The following is a 24,320-nucleotide window of genomic DNA, read 5'->3' as shown; positions in this document are numbered from 1 at the left end:
AGAAAGCTCATAAGTAATCCAAATTTCATTAAGTTTGGTGTCCAGTATTTTCAGGGATCTGAGCTCCAAAATCTGCAATGTCTGGAACGCTTACTACTTGCCTGATAACCCAGAAAAGCTTTTTCTGAAAGAAATGTGATTTCTGTTCCACTCCCAATTCACCCTCCTCACACAGAAGTTATCCACACACCAATAAGTAGAAACATAGTCTATCATTATGGGTTAGTGTTTCTTTGTTTCAAAAGCAAGTGAACTCTATCATTCCAAAAGACACTGCTTTAAAAAAATAAATGAAAGATTAGCGCTTTATTCATTTATACATATTCATAACGCTAATGCTTTTCTCCCTTAATGACAGACCTCACCGCACAAATACAGGCAAACAGTCACTTGCCAGTATTGCCAGCATTCTGTGCTACAGAAAGTATTTGCAGGATCAGGTCCTTTCCAGGAAAATAGCCTCAAACATAATCTATCCATAATTCACTCACGAAGGACACAATTTTCTTTGCGTCTTTATCTGAAGTGATGACACCTGTTAAAACATTTTAAATGGAAAAGCTTTATACACACACTTATGTTCTTCTAATGTGCTTTAACTGTAGAAAATACACAGAAAAGCTATAGCCATGCAAGTGTCACATTGGTTATCTACATTCCTAAATTATGAACAATTTGCTTTATTTGCTGTAAAGGCTACAGTATATCTTTTCCTGAAGCTGTTATCAAACTGAGAAACAAACCCCAAGGATACCATACAGTCCTCAGCTCCCATTAAATGACAAAGACTGAGCAATCCAGATGATGAAATCATTACATTAACAAAAAACTGAGGCATTATGAAGAAATAATGCATTCCTCAACAGCGTCATCATTTCGAGTCTGGAATTCCAGTTGCTTATTTCTGTTGCTCTTCTCAGTTTATAATACTGAATAGGAAAGACCAGATCATGAGACCTGGAAATTCTGAACAAGCAGCAAATTGAGGAAAACAAGGCATGTGAGTTACAGGGAGAACACCACATTTGATTTGACTCGATTCCTCGTGCTCTGTGCGTAATGTTTCTTTGATAGATTAAATCACATCTGTTTTCAACAGAGACTGGACCAGTCAGCGTGTGGGGGTTTTCTGGGTTGGGTTCTTTTTTTATTTAACATCTTGAATTCATTCTTAATGCTATTTCTACCTAATTCTGCTGAAAGATGTTTTTAAAGGCCTTAAAGAACTATCATGTCGGGCAGAAGAAAATTAATTCCAGCTGCAGAAGCCTTACCCCTTGGTGAATCACACAGCCACAAAAGGCCAGTCTGCCCTACAATATCCCCAAAGTTTTTCATTAATTCCCTATTTATTATATAAACACCTATAAGATAAGAGCATTTTTATAGACAACCACTTGGCCACTTTAGGGCAAGCACCATAGCAATACAAGAGGTAGAAGATACAAAATTATTTTTTCTGCTAATTACAGAAATGACCTCGACTTCCTTAACTGACATCTCTTCTCAGTCCCCACAAGGGAAATATGAGAGAATGCCAAACCATGCAGGTGCTTTCCTAGACAAAAGAACGAAAACAAAAAGTACGGGCAGAGCAGTAACATCAAAGATGAAGAAAACATGGAATAGGAAACCCCCGTTCCTTACACTTATGCATCAGTGTCGAGTATGATTTGTACTGTCACAACTGCAGAAGACAAAAGAGGCTGCTGCTAGAGCACTGCCTGACAAACTAGTTACTTATTACACAGATGGCATCTATTATTTCCCACTATAATCCTAATCGTAAAATACATGTTTTTCAACAAAGGCCCTCCTATTCAAAAAGCATCCTCAAAACAAAAGGTGCATTATGTATTTTCCTGGAAATTTCCCCAGAAGAATCAGTAGTTACTAATCAAAGAGAAACAAAAAAACCCTCAAATTATCAAGAAAATCAAAGCTTATGCAAAGTCGGCGCTTGTAACTTCTGTAAAATAAACACTCAGGCTATAAAGGCAGATTCATGGAAAGTAATAAAAACTTTGGTTACAGCTATACAAAGAAAATATAGTTTTTACACATGATTGCATACCAAACTGATCACACTGATTTTTCTTAATCAAATACATTACCATATTAATTCCCCAGTTAAATAACTTCCTTAAAGTACATTAATGAGACCTTATTTCGACAAATGTTTACGCTGATAAAAACAGAATATTGTAGAGCTTTGGGCAATCATGTTCTACAATCTCAGCAGTATCACCGCTCAGATCTCCCTGTTAAATAAACGTATAAGAAAGATCCTTTCTAATATTCAATAGGACGTTCTGCTGGTTTGCTTTATAACTGCATGGATTATACTCTAATCTTGCTAAAAAAGAATACAGCTCACGTGAAAACTCACACTCAACTCACAAAAACGTTTCTTATGGGAAATATCTTAAGAGCAATCAAAAATAACGGATACTCGGGAGAATTTATTCCTTCTTTATTAAATGGAAATGGTTTCCTTGGTTTTTTTTCCTAGGCTTGACAACAAAGAGAAGATGCACAACGACCCCCGGCCCTACCTCTCGGCCCAGGACAGCCCGAGTCCCGGCCGAGCAGCGAGGAGCAGCTCTCCCTCCTCCCCTTCCTTCCTCCGGGACAAGAACTTCTGCCATAAACCATCTTCGCAAAACAGACACCCCAAAAGTCAAAGCCAGCCCCTCCCTCTCCACTTCCGAACCCTCAACCCACCAGATTTCCTTAGAAATCCCTGTCTCCCCAGACGCTCCCACAGGTCCCACCCAAGCGCGAGCCCCCCGCCCCTCCGGAAAATCAAAGGGGGGAGAGAGGGGGAACCCCGGGTCCACAAGAGAGAAGGGAGGGAGAGGGGGGGATCCCCGGGTGCCGAGGAGGGGGAGAGAGGGGGTCCCCAGGTCCATGGAGGGGCGGAAAGAGGGGATTCCCCAGGTCCCGGGATGGGGGGAAGAAAGGGGGGATCCCCGGCTCCCTGAGAGAGAAGGAAGGGAGAGAGGAAAGATCCCCGGGTCCCCGAGAGGAAAGTGGAGGGGAAAGAGGGGATCCCCGGGTCCCCGAGACGAAAAGCGGGGAAAAGAAGAGAGAAGAGAGGCGGAAAGAGGAGGAATAGGAGGGAATGGAGGGTAAAAGAGGGGGTAAAGGAGGAAGAAAAGGGAGGAAAAGAGGGTGACAGAGGGAATCCCTGGGTCCCGAGAAGGGAGGGGAGACGAGGAACCCCAGGACCCCAAGGGGTGGAGGAGGGAAGAAGGGGAGATCCCCGCGTCCCCGGTCCCGAAGGGGAAGGGAAGGGGTCCCTGTCCCCGGGGCGGGGCGGGAGCCCGGGCCCCACCTTGAGCACGGCGACGGCGCCGCCCGGGCTGTGCACCTCGAAGGCGGCGGCCTCGTCCCCGGCGGCGGCGGCCTCGGGCTGGTGGTAGCTGAAGCAGGCGGAGGCGATGTCGAGGTGCCCGAGGGGCAGCGCCTCCTGCGGCCCCTTGAAGTAGTAGAGGTAGCAGCGGCGCGGGTCGAAGACGAACCAGCGGGTGCGGAAGCCGCGCAGCGGACCCTTGCCCGACAGCTTCTGCAAGTACCCGCACAGCTTGGCGGGGCCCGGGCCCGCCTGCTCCCCCGCCGCGCCCCCCTCCTCCGCCTCGGGGCCCGCCGCCGGCATCGCCCGCAAACTACGGGCCGCGGGGCGCGCAGCGCGGCCGGGGCGGCGGAGGCCACGCCCCCCGAGAGACCACGCCCCCCGCGAGCGGCCCTCCGTCCCCGCCCCTCCGGCGCGAGCAGCACCGAGGCCCCTCCCCTGACCCCGCCCCTCCCCTCGCGGAGGCAGAGCTGAAGCCCCGCCCCGCTCCACCATATACTCGAGGCCCCGCCCCCGGCGCAGTGCCATGGTCACGCCCCCACCACCTTGGCCACGCCCATTGTCCCGCCCCCTCCGACGCAGACAGCTCCGAGTCCCCGCCTCTCGGTCCCCCCACTCCCTCCACGCTCCGCCTGTTCCCCGGCATTGAGAAATCGCCCCCAAGTTAGATTATTTGGGGGAAAACCTATGGCAGCAACAGGTAAAAAGCTGTATCTTCCACTTTTTAAACTTATGAATGGCCCCGGTCAAACCGTTTGTATGTTTATGTTTCGTATTCTGGACTCTAGGAAAGTTCTAGTGTTAATAACAGAGAGATTGTGTAATAGAAAGCTTCACCGTAAAGAGATGGAGCCGCCCCCAAGGAGGTAACGGTCATTTCATGCTATTTCTCATTGTGTTTGGAACAGCAGACTCCTGTTTCCATCAAACATGTCTTAACGGTCTGGGTGCAAACCAGAAAAGAGTCTGATGTGGCATAAACATCCGAAAACTGGAGGAGAGAATTCTGTGCTTAATGACATTCGGCTTTTCATTCTCAATTTTAAACAAAGCACAAAAGATTTGCTGTCAAAATCGTCATTACAGTGGTGTTTTAATTCGGATTATGCTTATTTATGAGCTAGGTTCATTTGACTGAATTCTGACAGTTTAAAAGTTGAGGTTAATCCAGAAATCCTAAAATCCCCAGAGCTCCTTGCTCTGTCCTTATTTTCAAATACCTCGATTTATTTCTCAATTAAAAGTCATTCATATCTGCCAGACAATACTGTCATTCTGTACTGTGTAAAGGATGTGAAGCATATTAACGCACCTGATTATCCGATGTGGTTGTCCATGGGTTCCACTTTGATGTTGACAGAAAGGATTGCAGAATTCTTCCAGTCCTCCCTTCTGGATGTCACCTCCTGATAAGAGAAGTGTGGAGTGAGTAAACAGCCAACGTTCTGCTAACGGAGCAACCCGAGCGATTTGGCGTAGCGACTGCAGCCTGGAAGTTATCTCCCCAGCCAGCTCACATGGCGTGAAGCGTGATACACTGTAAGATTAATTGTTGCAAACTAAGGCAGACTAAGGCAGGCTTTTTTTTCTTTTTTTTTCAGATCGGAAGGACTGATTCTGCTCTGTCGGGAGTTGAGGCTTTCTTTGTAAATGTGGGAAGTAAGAAGGGTTGATGCTGCTTAAACAGCAGGTCAGTATTGTTCCCTACATATAAACCGCTCAGTATCTTCTTCCCCCAAACACACAGTGTTCTTGGTCTTCTGGTAGCATCATACTCTTCCTTGGCAAGTGTCGTTTGCCAGAACACGAGTTACACAGGGACAACACTGATTCTCTTTAGAAGCTGCCAGTTGCTTATCTCAGTCATCTGGACAAAGTTCAGTGCCCCAGCACTTATCCCTGATCTGCTACATTATCTCATCAACTTAGTGAGGCAGAGCCTTGTTCTTTGTGCTGAGGACCCGGGACTGCAAGCGGCTAGCGATAATTACAGCTTAGCAGCAAATCATAGAATCAATTCCTAAATCCTCAAAACTTTTGCTGTCAGTGCTTCTCTTTTTCATTTTTCTGTTCAGCTTCCCTACAACACTCAAAGCAGGACAATCCCCTAATTTCACAGCTGATTCATGTAAACAGAAAGTTCCCCTTCTTGGGAAATAAGTTCCCTATTTCATGCATCACCATTTTTTTCTCAAACAGATCTAGATGTGGACTAGTAAATGACAACTTATTTCTAAGTTGCTATGAGGAATATAAATGAAAACAATACTTTTCCCATTAACCTGCTTCTCCCTTCCACGTGTTCATGTGCAGAATGCACAGATGATATAGGTGACATTCTGTTGTTAACATATGTCCTGAAAGCCAATATAAATAGCATCTCACAAGATGAGGTTTCCCGTCCTGCCCAGAGGTGAGGGGCAAAGAAGCTTCTGGTGTGCATTTAACTCCTAATCATAGGGCAGCAGTCAAGTAAATTTTATAAAACAGTAGTTAGAGTTAAAAAAAAAACAACATAAAGCTTGTCAAGCATGAAAATATTTGAAATCCTCCTTTTTTCTGGCACATTTTTCACTCCTAAAATTAACAAATATTTTAGTAATAGCACTTTTGGCTGAACAAGGCCATCTACTACACATAAAACCCCCAAAGTTGTATTTACCTTGAAACAGGAGAGACTGGTCTAACTTATTACAATTGGAATGGGTTTATCTTACAATGAATATTCACACTTCTTGAAGAAGTTCATCTTTTCTTCTAAAAGAAGAGTGAATATGCGAGAAAGAGTCCATCACTGGATATGGAGGCAGAGAGAGTACAGCAAGTGTATACGTCAGGCTCACATTGTCATGTTTACAGAAGTGCAGGAAACACCAACTAATTAGAAGCAGCACATCTGGACTCTGCTTTTGGACAATGTGAGATCATAGCTCCAAAATTAGAACGGCTGAGAGCGTACACTGCTTCCTTTCACAAAACAGAAAGCAAAAATGATCTTGTCTCTTGTCTGGTATCTTCTGAGATACAAGGGTTCAGTTAGAGATGAACCCAGAATTTTTCAGAGCTTACACTGAACTACTGGTTCTTGTTTTTCAGAACAGTGGGACAACAGACAACAGTCTCCCTTCAAGCCCTCTCCCACACAGTGCCAGCCCAAACCTGCGTGCTGAGATACAGGCTAAACAGTTACTTTTATTCCAATTTAACAAATATTTTGCAGGTTCTTTCAGAATGTTATTTGTGACTGTCACTGCCTTGATAAATACTGTCACTCTGCTATACTCTGTTTATGTCTAGTACCTGCATACAGTATTGCATTATTTTGAAGAGTGAATGGTTTGCACCTACTATTATATAAATTCTTTGGAGGTCAGAGGTTTTATTTTAACCAATGGAGACAAACAGGCAAAAACTTTCCCCAAATTATTGTTTCTGATGCAGTCTGACACGTTGTTCTACATTCCCTTGTCTCTCGGTCACCACAATGTCCATGAAGAACATCACAGTATTACATTTCCAGAATAAATTCTTTCCTTATATGCAAAGAAGTCAGCCAATAGATTACACGGTCTATTTTAACTGATGGGCAATGTTTTATATGCTTTTCATTCTCCAGCATGATTCTTTAAACACTAGATGGTGCTCCTTTTCTGGTTCACATGCACACCACTTGTGTGCCCCTCTCAAAATGTCAGGAAAGATACAAAACATGATTAAGCAGGGAAGCTTATTTGCAGTTTCTGATTCAGTAGGAAAGACTTAATTTAACTTGAACACGCCACAACATTAAATGCATTGGTTTTACTTTTTGATTCACTGCATCTTGTCAAGAACTCCTCACTATGAAGAAGCAACAGTTATCAATACAGTGAATGGCAGCACTGATTTCTAGTTACACATCTGTGATGTGACTTGTAAAGATAACCAGTCAAGCTGGTGGCCAGGTAGAGGAGCGAGAGTCAAATTAGACCCCTTATGAATACAAAAGCAGGAACTACTTAACTGTAGCAACAAACTGGGCAATCTGTATACATCTAATGGTTGGCTTGGCAGCATTCAGGTAGATCCAGACGGGCTTGAGAACCGCGATAGAGCTTGATAAGAGGATACGCAGAAGAATTTAAAGTACTGTTGTAAAGATAAAAAAAAGAATGAGCAAGCGATATAAACACAGATAATGACACAATGAATAAAACAATTATTTTGGCTGCTCACAGTGGAACTTATTTCCATGTGTATACTTAGTTCCCAGTGGAGAACTTACTAATAGGTACATATAGTGGGTGCTCACAGAAGGGTCCAGTAATAAGAAAGATCAGAGGAGATGATAGAATGGACTTCAACAAAAACCTTCACACAATCCTTTTTTTTCTTTGTAATTGTGTTATACTGCATGGAAGTATTACATATAACAAAATCAATAAAGATCCAGTGGGATAGAATGAGTCACTAGAGTTTTATATCCACTGTCTCAGAGAGTGAGAAACAACTTAGTAAAGGGCTACCGAAGGTTACCTTTATTCCCTGTGTAGCAGCCTAAGCAGCGCTGAGCTGAGGTGTTTAAAGATGAACCCAGAGCATTCACTCAAAGGATGCTCAAAATCACTTCCAATAATCAGTCAGATTTTCTTAGAACAGGAAAGAAGGAGATGTTGAAGAGTCATCCTGTAGAATAGGAGCCAAGAGAGAAAACAAAAGAGGTTTAGTACAATTAATTTTGAAGTCCATATGTGTTCCTGTGGTCACAAGTCTACCGTTGCACTTTCAGAACGGAGGAAGGGGATTTCTTTGGTATTCGATAGCCAAATCAGAGAGCTGGACTAGTAAACAGGAAGACAAACTACCCTTGATCTGCAGGGATTTCTTCCCTTGCTTTAAGTAAATTGTAATACTCTGCCCATGGTACTATTTCATAACAGAATGGCATAGGGGAAGTCCTCAGACTACATACTTGGGTCATCAGATTAGCAAAATTTGTGTATTGAGACAAGCTACCTCACACAAAACTGGAAAGAGGGTAAGAGGTGACAGGGAAGATTATATCACTGGTGGATGAATACATGGATGTCTGTGGTGGCATTTATGTACAGCATTGAGTAGAGAGAGATTTAAAATAGTGCTTTTACCATCACTTGCTGTAATGTAGTTCACAAGGCCAATTTTAAGGTGTATAAACATAATACAGGTCTACTGGGTTATGAATTTGTCTGTCAGTCTCACCTTGCTGAATAAGGCTCATATGAATATCTACAAATACATGGTATTATTTATATAACGTTAGAGATTTTCATATGTTCATGTTAAGAGTTTACAAGCCCATTTCCCATGTGCAGTGACTGATGTGAACGTTTGCATGACCTGCCTGCAATAGCAGAGGCAGAGAACTATTTTAACTCGTGGTAACACTGTCAGGATCCATGACCTCAAAGCTTTTAACTATTCTCTAATCTTAGCTGTGCCCAAAAGTTGTTCTTGCTTTCTGCACAATGTTTCAGAGGCCTAGCCAGTTTTCTCGCCTGTCAATCATACCGTGCCCCTTTTCCTGACTTTCTAACTCATTTCTTAGCATACAATATCCTGGCTGACAACCTTTCACTGTATTAGTGGCCAACACCAAACTGTGTTTCTTCAGTAACTCCTTCATTCCACATACCGAAGCCGTGGACCACTTCCTTCCCTCTACTGAAATCCTAACAGAAACCTCTCCACAGACACAACAGTTCACAGCTGAGGCTTCGTGGTGATGCGAGATACTGGCAGTCACAGGCGTGTTGAGAAACCTTCACTGGCTCATTCCAGAGGGCTTTCCCAGGAACTGCAGCCAGTGACAAGCCCTGACAAGCCCATCCTCTGGGTGCCTCAGCAGATGATTCAGTATTGGCTTATAGCTACAACCGACACACAAATCTAAGTGCCAACAACACCCAGTGCTGGAGTTCTTACCCAGATATGCTTTTCTTATTTCTTACCTTTTTATCTTCACTTTGAATGTCCATCTCATAGAACACTCAGATTAATCTCCCCAGGCTTTAGATATTCAACTGAGGCTTAAAGCTGCAGTTGCAAGTTCAGTATAATCCACACGTGGAGTGTATGTTGGAAGTGAACAGTCTATTCTCTTCAGCTTCCATAAAGCATCAACAGCAAAACAGCAGATACCGATGACCAGCAAATCATTTCAGTATTTAAACGGCAGTGGGATGAATGCCAGCCTAAATGCATTGGACAGGAACTTTTCTTTTGATGTGGATTATGAAGTGCTTAACATACTTATACAAATACTAGTTAAAAGCTCTAAGAAACAGTCACACCAGCTCTTTGCAAATAAGCTTTCTTCAAATCCTTTTAATTCCTAACTTTATCACAGGTCCACACACCTCTTTTCAAGAAGTAAATCAAATATTTCAGTAAAGGGTAAATGTGTTTGTAAAAGCTGAATGGGATAAAAAACCCTAAAGATAGTAAGCTGAAAGCTATTTACATGTGTTTTAAAGAAGAATCTATAACTGATATAATCTTATCTAAAAATAGACAGATTTAGCCAGACTGTTTGGTCTAGAATCCGGGCTACCTTCATCACAAGAAAATGATTTTGCAGGAAATCTTTCTTGCTATTTGTTTCTGCTCAAGACAAACATTACCAGAGCAGCTTTTCCTGCGGTGTTCTCTTTTGGAACTTCTGACTTTGGCTTTGGATAAAGACAGGAAGCATATGGAAAACTGAGGAAATACGGATTCAAGAGTAAGTCACAACATTCAAATCTGGAGCCAAAGTAACCCCTACTGCTTTCTAAGACAGATATCAAATAATAGCATTATATAAGAAAACGTGAGGGGAAAATTATCCCATCATATCCAGACAGCTGGTCTCCTGTGCCCATTTTTGCTAGCAATATATGCTAAATTTGCAATTACATTAAACCACTGGCTTCACATTTGACTACAACTTTTTCTGGTTTTAAACAAACTTTTTACCAGCTCGTTATGCTTATAGATGAAAGATGCAAAAGAGTCAAGTCATAAATCCTTGCCATACATCACAGATGATTGTAAATCCAAGCTGACAACGAAACCCCAAACTTCTATTGTGAACCAAAACAAATCTTTAAACTAAACCACAAAAGGGATCTAAATTATTTTATGATTCAAGAAGAAAACAAAGAAGCATGCAGCCAGCAACACTACCAGTGTCACAATTACCAGAAATATTACGAACGATGATACTAGGTAGAAAGCAAATCCCATTCACAGAAAAGAAATCGCCTAGGAATCCTGATTAAAAATTATTGTCATGATCGTCTTTTTCTCCTGTTCATGTAATGGATTTCTAAGCTAAAAAAAGAGTTTAGCAATTGGCAGCCTCAGCAGTCACAGAGGTGATTGAAGGTCCTACTTGGGGCAGAGTAAATCAGTAGATGACTAGGGAAGCGTCCTTGACTTTTTTCCCTCCTGCATACATTTCTTAATTTTCCCCATTTTTAGTGGGACATAAAAAGATTCATTAGAATCAAAGGCCATGGAGCATCAGATTTATCTATAAATTATTAGATTCAATAGCAGTAGATTAGCTGTCAATTAAAAAATTCCACCTGCTTTATATCTTAAGGTAAATAGCATGGGGAAGGGTGGGAGGTGGTGCAAGTTTCAAAACGCAGGTCACTGAATCAAGCTTCCTGGATTTCAGCACAGGATTCGTAACCCCCTCAGTTTCATTTTACTAAGTCAAGATATTTTTTAGGCTCTTCTCGCATAACAGGCTTATTTTTCCCTGCTCACCCTATCTTTTCTCTGCACTGGTATTCTCAAGGTTACAGATGAACAGATGAACTACAGAAATACTAATTGTTCAATGAGTTCTCTGCTGAAAATAAGCAAAAAATAAGAATTAGTGAGAACATACCATAAAGAGGTCACTAACTGGTATGATTCTTTAACAAAGCTATACTTTTCAATACACTGAATGCAGTGGACTTTATTTCTGTGTAATTAGAGTAAGCCTCAAACTTCTTGGCAAACCTGAGAGATCTGAAGCCAAAGCTACTGCACTGCATTAGTCCTCTGACTATGATACAATACAGCAGAGAGCCTCCTGAGTGAACCTTCGAATGATACTCTGACCTTTTCAAAGGGAGACAACAGATCTCAAGTTTCTTGCCAGGAGGATATGAAGATATCATTTGAAATATTTACTTTGACTTTAACAGAATTTGTTTTATCAAATGCTGACCCATAACGCTGAGGGCAGTGGTATGTAGTGGCAAGCCTACAGCCTCTCAGCGTACAAAATGTACTCATTTCAGCAAGCAAATGAGAGGGAAGGTTAGCTGAGTTCACAGTATTCTTACAGGAAATAACAATGCAATACAAACTCGGATGCCTGTGTTCTTTATGAGACCTCAAATATTCTTTGTTTAGATTAGTAAAGCAAGGAACATTCAAACAACATGCAGGCACAGCTGAAATGGCTAAGGAAGACTTCTTGCTTTTTTTTTTTTTCAGTAGTCTCAGATTAACTATTCACATTTGACTCCCCAAAGTCAAAGAAACTTTAGAGATAACGGTGCTGCTCCACACAAGCAGCATGGCACTGGATCCTCAGTTCAAAGAACTAGGTGAAAACCAGCAATTTCAGCTGCCATGATTTAACCAACTGCACGCTTAAAGAGGAAGGTGAGGATATATAAAACCTCTACCTTTATTGAGAATCTCTGATGCAGGGAGTGGATGAAGGCTGCTCACCAAAGATGCACAAACACCTCTGTTATATCCAAGCGTCCCTTCTGCCGCTGCTCACCTGCCTCAGAGAGGCACACTGCTGGTGTCAGATCACCGCCTGATGGAAGAGGTTCTTCTCTCTGTGCTCTGTGATTTCTGCCTGTTTATTGGCTGAGTACACGAACGCAGGTCAAAAGGAAGAACTGCGGCCTGCAGTCCAGAGGTTTTGAGAAAGACAATGATTCAGAAATTCACTTCACGACCTATTAAAATAGTCATATAATCATTAAGGTTGGAAAAGACATCCAAGATCATCAAGTCCCATCATCAGCCCAACACCACCATGCCCACTAATAATAATAGGTTGAATTCATAGTTACAGAAAGAATTAGAGGATAATTTCATAACAAAAGTTAATTTCTTCTCTAGAAGGGAACACAATTAAGGCTTAACTGGTCATAAATAAGATACATTAAATTTGAAATACCTCGTACAGCGGTCCTGCTGAACATGCCAAGAGTGAAGCTTCGTTTCGCAAGCTGCTCAGAAATTCCTCCCTTCCCACTTTTTATTTCAGATCTAAGGGCTTGCAAATCACAAGATTTCCTTTGACATCTTTTCTTCCCCACTATTGCTCTTTATGTCAAAGGACTTGATTGGAAATTGCTGAGTACCATTTCAGCTGAACCTGAAAATCCCTGTCTGCAGGGCTGGGGTCCGAGCCATGGAAGAGTCAGCTTTGGCATTACCTACATACAGCCTAACTTGTGAACTTTAACAGATTTTCAAATCCATTCCAAATTTAACCAGCTCGGAGAACGTTTGTTGATTACACTGTGTGTTACACAGGTTTACGTTCGTTTTCCTGGCCATTCTTACCAAACATCCTCCTTAACCTAGCTGTCAGCTGGCACTAGAGTATTTCATTTTACATAAAAATACTTGCAGTAAATCTGTTTTCCATCTCTGACAGTGCCTGCTTATTAGTATTTCTTCAAAAACAGAATAATTTATTATCTGCAGTATTTTGATTTGTTGTTTATGCATCCTACGTTTGAACAAAGCAAGATACTATGTAAGGATCTGATCTGAAGCTTGCCTGCTGAAGTGAGTAGGAGTCCCTGTTGTTGAGAATCAGGTCCTCAAGGATATCTGGCTACTACAGAATTATCACAGTGAGAAAAAACTCCTCTAAGCAAAGCAGGCTGGAATTACTGCATTTGTAAGTCAGTATTTAAATTTGTGAAGAAAAAGACCTGCAAATACCCAAATCTTTGTGGACACCAACTACTCCTTCTGCTGTTTCAGCTAGAGGACATAAAAGGAAAAATATTGGGAGTATCACATGAGATTAAATCATTCCATCAGGAACATTTCCCAGCAAGTTCTGCAAAAAGGCAAAGTTTACAGATGTTCAGAAAGAGTGACTTGGGAAAGTTTGGATCTTAGTGCTGCCATCGTTATTAGGATGTGTGAAATTACAATTAATCTATATTTCCTCTTCACGTTGGGTTATATCATTAGAAGAACAGTCACTAAAATCAACATAAAATATTAAAATATAAGAAAAATTACATGAAAGAGCCTCACGGAATTTCATTAATTTCTGCAAATACACACATTAATTAACTTCTTTGTTCAGGCAGAGCAAATGCAGTCTTTCAGTCTCAAATTACTCCTAGAGGGAATTAGCTCTAAATCTGTGTTTTTTATATGAGGAATCTTATATCTACACAAAAAAAGGTTGCATGACCATTTTCTGAAACCAACCAGACCATTTTGGTTAAAATCTCAATATTCTTTTCCCACTCAGGGTCTCCTAGGCCATAATGTCAAAGCTGAACGGATTCCTAAACAGAAGATAATTTCCTCTTAGTGAATATCAATTTATTTCTAAGTGCCATTAAAGTAACTCTGCATATTAGACTGCTACAAAAAGATTACTAACGATCAGCGTGAGTTTGCTATCAGTCCTGCCTCCGGGGTGATGGGAGGAGTAGCCCATAACCCCTGGGGATGAAAGACCCATGAGGAAGCTGGATCTGACTCCCCCAGCAGGAACTGAGCAGACGAACACTGCATCACACTGGACTGAGAATCATTTCCATCAAGTAAACAGAGACGCCTTGTACCTGCTTGCTCCCAGAGCTTTACAGGAAGGACCAGACCTAAGTGTTCAGTTATCACCCTTTCCACAATCAGCTACCATTTCATGTAGCTTGTGAGCATCCAGAACAGAGCAAGCTTTATCTGTGTTGAATTGCCCAAGCTGTGATTAAGGCCACAGCGATGAGTTGCCTTGCTCCTGGCTGGCTGCCACATCCACTGATTTCACTTGAGAAATGTTACAGTAAAAAAGGAGGAGGCTGGACTGGTGCCCATAACCCTCTTCAGCAGAATTAAACCACTTTACCCTACATTTCCCGGCACACACAGCCTCAACCTAGATGTGCACAGAACTGGGGAAGAGTATACAGACTGGGGGTCGTATTTCAGGGCTTGTGAGCTCAGCAGCACGTGTGCCACATTAATCATGCATGTGCAAACCAGATACAACAAGGGGCAAGGATTTATGTACCAAGATATTTGGATCTGAGCAAATCTTCTTCTCTTACAGACAAGAACGGCAGAGCTTCCAGTTAAATACAGGCATTTTCATCCATAATGCTGATGCTCTAAGTAAACAGTCTCTACCTTTTCCCCACCAAAGAGAATTTGATAGTCACTCGGTGTCATTAGCGTCTCTACAAGACACCCATAGCTGCAAAATGATACAGAGAAAAAAGCAGAGCATCTGTTCATGATGTCCTTCTGTCTCAGACACACATCTTTCTAAGGACATGAACAATTATAATTTTATTATCTTTAATGCCTTCCTTATCAAATCTCATTCCCTTGTCTGTCCCAGCTGAGGTGTGGTGGGCAATCACGTTACAAGCACTTTTAAAACCTCCTGTTATTTCAGCCCAAATGGATTTATTATGGATCCTGAGCTGACAAGTGTAACATTTCCTATTCCACAAATTATTGTTACCAAAATCTCTGTCTTTGGCTGTCTTTATATTCATTATTTCAGAACAGAATCTGAATCTATTCAGGTTTCTAGAATATGAGTTCTTGTAATTTCTGCAATGAAATCCTTATTTATTTTTTGAATGTACATTTCAATTTTCAGGGTTTTCAATTCAAAATTATTAATATGGTGTTCTCATAAAACAAACAACAAACACTGGAACAGATTCCATCTCTGCAAGAGAGATAACGTCATATATAGTGTCTGAACTCAGTTTGACCTTAATTCAGAGAAACACTTCTACCCAGAACACTACATTTGCCACACATGGAACATTAGGCCAGTGGGAGGTGTCCCTGCCCATGGCAGGGGGTGGGACTGAGTGATCTTTAAAGTCCCTTCCAACAAGAACTATTATATGATTCTATGATTTCAAACAGAGTTGAAAATACTGTTAAGTATTGTGGTTATACTGGGTGATAATCTGACTAGTGTGTGTATCAAGAAAAGAAGATCCCATGTACAGAAATTGTTCTATAAAGTCTTTTTAAGTTTTCGTGTACCTGCTTAAAAAAATATTTAGTTTTGACCCTTGAAAGATTTAACTTCATTAATTTGATCAAATACAGATCTGCGTAATTATCTACGGTTTTAAAATCAGTAATTAGCCACAGTTTTCATCATTTTACTTGTCGTCCTATACAGTATCCTGTATTTCAGGGCAAGTTAAAATGTTAAGCGCAGTCCCAACATGCCATGATGTTATAGTGCCACCTCGTGATGTTCCATCAGAAGTGCCTTTAATATGTTAGAAGGAGACAAAAATCAGCCCTAGGGGAAAAGGGAGAAAGGAAGACAGGGAAGCTGTTTCTACGCGATTGGGAGAAATCCCAAGAGATTCCAATGCTCAGTGTGTTGATAAAGAGGAGCGAGTGATTATGGACTAACAAAAGAACATTCAGCATTGAAGATTATGTTAAACTGGTGGGAGAGAGCACAAAGAACTGCAGCAAAAACAACTGCTTCCCTCAAGGCAGATCCAATTACAGACAGATGAGTTAATTCCACTGCAGTCAGCAGAGTTACTGAGGATTAATATGGAAGTAATGTAGATCAGATTTTGTCCTGCAGGCTGTTATAAATCTTGGCTTACGGTTTTCCCTTAAAACAACACCACAGTGAAGTGTGTTAATAAGGAACTTGGTTATTACTTGCTTTCTGACACTTCTATTCACTCCCATCAGCATCTTTTTGTCCCCAAGATGCTTGGGGTGTATATAAACTAGAGATAACACAAATTTAGCTGCTTTGATAGAGGCAATAGTTTTTCTTTGTTCACTTCTGAAGGCGAATATAGAAATGTCAATTCATATTTAAGGCCATTATTGCAATATGAAATGTATGTCCTCTTGGTTTTAAAGCCAAATCTAAAATTGTTGTAAATCTAAATCTCTTTTACTGTCTTAGCTTCTTTCTAGTTGCCTGATAATTCCTTTTGAACAAGTAAACAAGTAGGCCTGGCTGAAGGAACACCGCTAGTGAATTCTTAAGTTTCTGCCAAGGATGCTACTGCAGAAATAATCTCATAACGTTTTTACCTCATAACGTTATTGAAGTTTGCAGTGCATCATGCTGCACTCCCATTCACTCAGCACTTTTGCCATAACAAAAAGTTCAGTGGCAAGACATCCAACAACAGACAACTCAAGAACTGCAAATATGAAGCTGCTTTAGAAATCCACCCCTTATCTTTGCCATCAGGAGGTATCAACAGTTACATACTATTAGGAAGGATTATTTTGCTCCAGAAGCATTTAGTGCACATACCTCTCAAACTCCAGGACCATATTATGCCGGTCAGGTTTTTGTCACAGATGAACACAAGTCAAAGAAATAAAGGGCAACTGCATACATTTGTATCTGCAGCATCCTGCAAGACTTCTCCTTTAACTTTGGACAGGACTACTCCTTCAAAGGCTGCTTTTGACTTCTTCTCTTCATTTCTCAGCTCACATGGATGACTCCAAGGTTAAACATCGCACTTCAAGCCCAAATGTCTCTTCAACTGCTCTGTGACATTTAGGTCAGGGAGAACATAGGGAAACAACACACTGAGCACATTACAAGGCAGCTGAAGTCTCCCTTTAGGTGGGGAAGATGATCTAATTGTGGGATGACACACAGTGTCAGGAACAAAGGAATTTTAGCTAATAGGAATTTTAAAACATAGAAAAAGAACACTGATGTCACGAGGAACTGACCTATAACCATCAGTACCAGATCCTTGTTGTTTGAGTCATCTGATCCAGAATCTTGCAACTTGGTATCTTACAATACATACTGATGGTGAGAGAAACACAGTTTTCAAGATTAAATGTGCATCTTGAAAGAAATAAAGAGCTATCATGCTGACATTTCAATTAATAGGAAGTAATTTTAACATAAGATCTCTTAATGCCAACATCTTGCAAATTGTTTGAATCAACCAACACATCTAACTTAATCTGCTCAAAATGAAAAGGCTTGATGCTTGACTCTCTTCTTGCTCAATCAGAGCTGAATATCAGGTTTGCTTTATGCCAATTTTACCTTGGGTAAGTAAATAAGAGGGAATTCAGGCTCCAAAACCTTTATCCAAACAGAAACCAGGAGGAGGAAGTATGACGATGCTAGAAACATCTCTGACTATCATCATTCTAAAAAATATTTTTGAAATAAATGTTAATAACATTCAAGTTTCATTTTTGCTATGTTATCTTATGCAAGTCTGTCCTGTACACTTTGAATATCTAATATTTCCATTGGCACTTCTAATGCTAGATAAATATTTCTTTTTGATGCATACCATGTAGAATTTGAACTTCATTTCAAGCTCACCATACATAAGAGGTTCCGAGGTAGATAAGCATCATCATCCCTACAGAAGAGGTAAAAAGACTCTACTTTGACAACTTTTTCAATAAGATTAACACATTTCATCCTTTGAAAGATTTGTTACAGTAACTGAAATAATGACCAGAAAGGAAAGTAGCATGTGCTTAGCACAAAAATTCTCAAAGTACAACAGAATGCGTCAAAAGTTTTAATTGTGATGACTTTGATACAGAAGCCGTGTAAGTGACAGAGCCCTTCTATTGACTGTTAGAACAGTAATACACATATGATTGTCTCCAGGCCCCAGTACCTAAACAATACTGGAATTAATAAGAATTAAAAAAAAAATCTAGCTGATTTCCAGCTGGAGAGGGGAGAGAAATATAGAGCTGCATTCATGCATTTTATGGGAAAGATTGCATAGCTGGTTTAGAAAGAAAATGTCTTTTCATGTCCTAAGTAGTAGTTCTGTGCTTCGTTGTCTTCTTCATGAGTTACAGATGATCATATTCTTCCGTTTAACATTATCAGCCCATAGAACGAGTAAAATGCAAGATCTTCTCTGAGAATAAGGACAGAGTTTTAATATCTTGGGAAGAAATGAATCGTGTATGCAGATATCACATATAAAAGGCAAATATTTCAAGTTTCATAAGAACATGACAATCCATAAAACATTGGTTGAAGGTAAGCACCAAACCCAGCAACTGCCGTTTCAGTGACCGAAAGGCAAACCTGGGATGTGGTTGTCTTCAACACTGGGAGCTTGATCTTGACTGCAGTTCTTTCACCTAAGGTAACTTCCATGCAAGATCCCAGCTGTACAACACAGTGATAGAGGCATCTCAATATTTAAGGCCCATGCTCTCTTTGAAATACTCTTGGAAAAGTCGCTAATAATGCTATCCAACTTCTTTGCTTTTTTTTTTTTTTGGCTTTTAAGAGCAGCATTAATTATTCATAAATATAAAAGCCATGTGAAAATATTTTAATAAAATTCTGATTCTGCCTATTTAAAAAAAGATTAAAAAAAGAAAGAAAAAGAAAAGAAAAGGAAAGAAAAAGAAAAGCCAGAACGCAACAACCAACCATCTTTTCCAGAGCGCTTGGCCAGCAGAAAAGATAAAAATGTGACTGTTCCAAATATCCTGCAGATCACATGATGCTTCTGTCTCTTTGTGGATGAGAATTATTTCAGTACTTTCTGCTGAGTTCTAAGAAGCCACAGAGGACAAAAGCCCTGCAAGTGCCTGAGATTCAGAAAGGCTGGACTGGCAAAACATTTCTCGTAACACCGGCTCACAAAATCATCTTCAGATTCGTATGTGAAAAGTACTGCAAAGGAAAGAAAAAGATTAAGAGATATCAACATATTTCTCATTACACACAACATTTTCCTTCAAGTATAAAAAGGAAAGTGCTGTGTAATGAATCCGAATCTCTTCTCTCACACTTCCAGGAAGATTTAAAGATTCTAGGAGAAATAAATTTCCATCTTCTGAAAACGTTAGCTCAGCGGGCAAAGCTCAGCACTGGATTAAATCAAGTGTAAGCTGACCTATTTATTAAATATACAGCAGAGCTAAATGTTTCCCAGTTGCCTACACCAAAAGAAAACTTTAAAGGTTTGGAGTATTTGAGAGGCTGAAGACTTCTGGATGTACGGTTTTTGGATTCTGTTTTACAAAAAGAATGCTCTAACACCCAGTTATTAGATTTGAATTGGGAGTTCACTGAAGGAAGCTCTGTGATATGTATTTGGAGGAGATAAAACTTTTTCTTCATAGTGGCCCCCAGGAACTTCTTATCTAGGTATTTATTCCATCTGGATGACACTGAAAGATACACTGGAGCTGGCATACTCGCCCAAGTATTGTGAAAGAAAGCATACACTGATGCAAATTGCATGGTGCACCAAGGTTTAGGAGAAGAACAACGATAAACCTTGTGTTCACAACTCAAGAAATGCCCAGAGCCCCATACTAATTAAAAATCTTGAAAATTTAAGTCCCACATAGGCAATATCTAGGAACTAAAAAATCCACAGCATTGCATGAGAAAATATTTTGGGCATGACTCTTAAAAACAAAAATCCATCCAAATCCACTTCACTGGTACACCATTTATTGGAATTTTTTTCTGTTTCTATCAGAGGGCCATTTTGGCCTTTGGAGCTTGAGCTTCTTATTAAGAAGCAGCTGAAATATTCTGTAAAGAATACTGACAAAATTATTCCCTTCCAGTTTTCTTGCTAAGCATCTCTTGCCAATTCATCACTAGCTCTAATTTTAGTCCTTAAGAACCAGATAACCTGCATTTTGGGACAAGTCTTATGAGATGCACATGTCCTCTAAGAGAACTCTGTCACTTCAGCTTTAGCTCGAGCCTGGACATCAACTGTTACGTGGGTAAAGGCCCACCAAGGTGTCAGGATACTGCATTCCAAGTGGCATCTTTTTGTTTCTCTGTCTAGTTGTGGCAGCTCCCAGGTGCTACCAATGCCATCTTCCTCTCAAAGTCCATTTCACAATGTTATAGTAGGTTTCATTCTCAGGCATTCAAACAAGCTTAAGCTTCCAAGATGATTTATAAAACAATTTCCTGTGGAAAATGTAACCAGTCTTGTAGAACAGAACACTTAGCTAGTGCCAGTTCAGGGTGCGAATACTGCCATTAAACCACAAGCAGCTTCTTAATGAGAGTAATTTTGAGTGAAATAAACCTACTAGGATCAAATTTTCTGAACTAGCAACTGTCACTATGATTTACAGCTTCCGGGATAACAGCCAAGGAGGTAGATATGTTCTTCCCTGGCCAACAATTTCCAGTTGGAATTAGGCTTAAAAAAAATTCCTCAAGCACAGCAGTGCAAATCAAAAGTAACAGATTATACCGCGTCTCCATTTGCTTAACAGCAGGACAAAGCTTGCGAAGGCTGTCTGTAGGCGATTAAACTTCACAGAGTCATTAAGTAAAGAAATGAACAATGAGATAAAGAAAATCAGTCAACGTACCTTCAGTACATGGTAGCCTGGTCCTTTCAGATTATCAGTATTGTCACTGATCCCTCTCTCTCTATTTTCTCTTTACCTAACCTATAACAAGCTCTATACTGTTCACTTCACCCTTCTTTTTACTCATCTTCTTGCCCTGTTGAGCACTCAGCACTTGGGTTTTTCCACTCATTTCCTCAGTTTCCAAAAACACCACAAATTTGGAAAATAAAAATAATCATTGCAGTCATTCCAGTAGCTACAGTGGCTACTTTCTCAGGAAATTACTGGCTTGCACTGCATCCCCAGCTTGGAATGCTCAGTCAGCACTTTGCAGGCCGCTACAACACAGCACTAAAGTCAGTCATGGCACAGCAAACTTGTGAAACTACAGCTTCTGCTGAGTCTTCAGATCTGCCTTCAATTCTTCACATTTGATCTCTGCTGTCCATCAGATTTGTAGGTACAGTACAGGCTTTTCATTGATTAAAGGAAACTCTACCTGACCCCAGCAGCTTCTATATGGATAACAGTATCAAGAAAATATTTTCTTAGCTGGAAATATATGCAAAGAAAATATTAGAATACCTACTCAGCTGAGCCTCACCATAATGATGATATGTATCTTGTTCTAAAAGAGTTTCCATTGATTCACTTGATCAGTCAAGGAATGCCTGATATGTTTCTAATGTACAAAAGAGATTCACATTGACTTTGTAGCATATCCTGTTGAGATGCTGACGTTTCTCTGGGCTCACAGAGATCATGTCCTCATGCTTTCCTCTACAATCATTTTGTTATAATGCCTTTCCTCAGAAATGTCTGACATTTCTTTATATTACACTACCCAGTGATATCCTAAAGAAACACCCAGAAAATACACGAGAAGCTACCTTTTTTTCCTCAAAGCAATACCTGAGAAAGTCCGGCGCTTTGGAAATCATGTTTTCAAAATCTGCAAATCCTAGTTTCCCATCACCATCCATGTCAGCTTCTTCTATGACCTTCTCGCAAACCAGAGTGATTTCTTCTGCTGTTAGCTCTTCTCGGGTCAGCTTATTGAGGGTTTTTTCCAAGTCTGCTTTACAAATGAAGTTATCGGTGTTAAAATCTAAATAATAAAATAACCAAAGAAAAGATCACCAACAACTCTCATACTCATTTGCTTCAAACAAGAAAGGCAGAGGAAAGCATCCCAATACAGTACCATAGATCTTAAAGGCATAGATTGCTTTAAGCTCTCTGGGAGCCATTTCACTGAGCACAGAGAACATATCCACAAAATCATTGAAGCTGAGGCTCCCCTCTCCATCTTCTGAGAAAGATTCCACAATCCTTTCCCTGAAGGGATTCTCCTGTGAAAAACAGATATATATATATATATTTTTTTTTAGTATTTCCAAGTATTTTTTCCTTCCACAAAGCACCTAAAAATGTACACACTGTGTGCTTTAGCAGAAATCATCAGTGCTGCATAGTCCCACTTCTTGTCCAGATTTTCTCAGCCCCATTGTCATTCATTCTCTCTAAACTGGTGCTTATCCAGGAGCAAGATGAATTTGAAGCTATGTTTACAAAACTGAGAAAATCAATTCAAGTCAGTTGAATGCCAAACACACAAACATCATTTGGGCTGCAAATAACATCTCAAAGCCATTTCTATAGATCTTATCTGAAGCCAAGACACTGATTGACATATTGATCTCCTGTAAAGAGCTTCGGTGGTGGCATAACACATTCATTATTTTTAGCATGCGTGCAGCATTTTATTTGGCTTTAAAAGAAGCAGTATCATGAAAGCTCAGACCTCAAATATATATCCATTAAATTTCTTTTTTCCTTTAAGTTTCATTAGCTAACAGGAATTCATAGATCATCCAATTATTTTAAATGAAATTTCATACAACTATATTTGAAGGATAAACGATCAGAAAATGTTAATTTTCAGTGTACTTGAATTCTTTCTTGATAATTCACGCAAAACATACGCATCTATAGAACACATTTACCACATACCTGTGGAGACCAAAATAATACAAGCAGCATGTACAAAGCAGAGTTATAAAACTTCAATCTGTTTGTGTATTTATGTAGCACCCTTGCTCTTGAAAGAACATAACATACCTTACAAGAATTGGGCTTCTTGCCACTAATACGCAGCCACCTCAGAAATGAAATTCAACAACTATTAAAGGGTGTGCAGCAGCTTATAACGAGAGCTGAAGATAAAGATTTTCACTGAAATCAGAAGGGGATCTTGGAAGCATAATGAAACGTCACCCCCACAAAGATAACTTTTAAGATACATTTAGTATAGCCTCTAAATAATGAAAAAGTTTTAAGGATTCTTGTCAAAAGGATGTAATGCATAATATATATATATGTGTATGTATGTATCTATGTGTATGTACATATGTATCGCATCCTGGAGAAGTGGGGCTCTGTGGAGACCCTATTGTGGTCTTTCAGTACTTAAAGGAAGCCTAGAAGAATGATGGGGACAAACGTTTTTTAGCAGGGCCCTTCCAACAAAAACCGTTCTACAATTCTATGATACAAAAGCTTAATTTCTCTAAGAGGAACATGAGAAGTGACTGTGCACGTGGACATTTCAAAGAAAATCCAGTGGCTGGAAAGCAGCCTTCTTTTTTCTTTCCTTTGGGTGACTGGCGAGTCATGGCACTTGGCAGATGTAAGAACAGATTTCAGTGGCCATCCCAGCTGGAACTTTGAGGTACTTTTCCGCAGAAGGTATACTGGCAGTTCACATCCTCTGACAGCATACCTCACTCTATCAGGAAGCTTGATGATAACAAAGCACTCAAAACACATCAGCTATCTAATGAGATGTCTTTGGATCTTGCAGTTTGAGCATTAGGACTACTTCCATGGTAGAAATTAGCTGGAGTGTGCCAAAAGGCAAATATCCATCTAATGACAAACCATGTAAGTGTGTGTGTCAGTCTTCTGAGAAAGATTCATTGGAAGTGTAATTCCCCGAAACACTGGAAGCATAATTCCCTGAAACAATCAAGATTCAAAATCCCAAAAGTAACTTTGGCCAAAGATTTTAGCACCACTAAATGCCAAGACGTCTCCAGTCTTTCTAGCTGAGATAATCTCCAGGAATAAGGCTGGTTTAATGGATAGGTGAAGCAGGGACCACAGAGTCCTAGGCTCAAATGACAGCCCATTAAGGTAATCAATACTAAATTCAACTTCTCCTGCAGGGAGTAATTCCACAATAGGGAGCTGCCTACAGATTTCAAAGGGTAGGAGATTAATGAGCTCACTGCGCTCTGACACGAATACGTACGGCTGAGCTCACTGTTTAGATGAGGACAAAATCAGGCCAAATAAAAAAGAAATT

At 40.4% G+C, this 24,320-nt stretch overlaps 2 protein-coding genes and 2 long non-coding RNA genes across 12 annotated transcripts in view; 1 reads left to right on the top strand and 3 right to left on the bottom strand.

Moving 5' to 3' along the window:
- TBC1D2B (TBC1 domain family member 2B) overlaps window positions 1–3,710 on the bottom strand; it is a 34,674-nt gene extending 30,964 nt beyond the window's left edge. For 3 of the 4 annotated variants that reach the window (XM_054077122.1, XM_054077123.1, XM_054077124.1), the window contains exon 1: window positions 3,338–3,710. In XM_054077122.1, the coding sequence (XP_053933097.1) occupies window positions 3,338–3,658 (321 nt within the window). In that variant the 5' untranslated portion in view covers window positions 3,659–3,710. Of the gene's footprint in view, window positions 1–2,555; window positions 2,649–3,337 lie in introns of those variants that run through there. The other variant, XM_054077125.1, reaches the window with a different exon arrangement.
- A 272-nt stretch (window positions 3,711–3,982) lies between these two features.
- Window positions 3,983–6,578, top strand: LOC128853335 (uncharacterized). The gene is made up of 5 exons (XR_008451799.1): window positions 3,983–4,055; window positions 4,144–4,221; window positions 4,716–4,780; window positions 4,957–5,045; window positions 6,452–6,578. It is a non-coding gene; the product is annotated as an uncharacterized LOC128853335 (long non-coding RNA).
- On the bottom strand, window positions 4,062–9,931 carry LOC128853334 (uncharacterized). Its single transcript, XR_008451798.1, has 3 exons — window positions 9,325–9,931; window positions 6,018–8,020; window positions 4,062–4,761 (listed from the first exon to the last, which is right to left on the bottom strand). It is a non-coding gene; the product is annotated as an uncharacterized LOC128853334 (long non-coding RNA).
- Window positions 9,932–18,158: 8,227 nt separating this feature from the next.
- Window positions 18,159–24,320, bottom strand: part of CIB2 (calcium and integrin binding family member 2) — a 36,071-nt gene continuing 29,909 nt past the window's right edge. For 5 of the 6 annotated variants that reach the window (XM_054077259.1, XM_054077260.1, XM_054077257.1 and 2 more), the window contains 3 exons: window positions 22,158–22,305; window positions 21,866–22,061; window positions 18,159–19,292 (listed from right to left, as the gene is read on the bottom strand). In XM_054077259.1, the coding sequence (XP_053933234.1) occupies window positions 19,271–19,292; window positions 21,866–22,061; window positions 22,158–22,305 (366 nt within the window). In that variant the 3' untranslated portion in view covers window positions 18,159–19,270. The remainder of the gene's footprint in view (window positions 19,293–21,865; window positions 22,062–22,157; window positions 22,306–24,320) is intronic. The other variant, XM_054077255.1, reaches the window with a different exon arrangement.

Source organism: Cuculus canorus, chromosome 12, assembly GCF_017976375.1.
Source record: "Cuculus canorus isolate bCucCan1 chromosome 12, bCucCan1.pri, whole genome shotgun sequence".
In the NCBI taxonomy this organism is placed as follows: Eukaryota; Metazoa; Chordata; class Aves; order Cuculiformes; family Cuculidae; genus Cuculus; species Cuculus canorus.
This window is presented reverse-complemented; position numbering and strand designations above follow the sequence as displayed.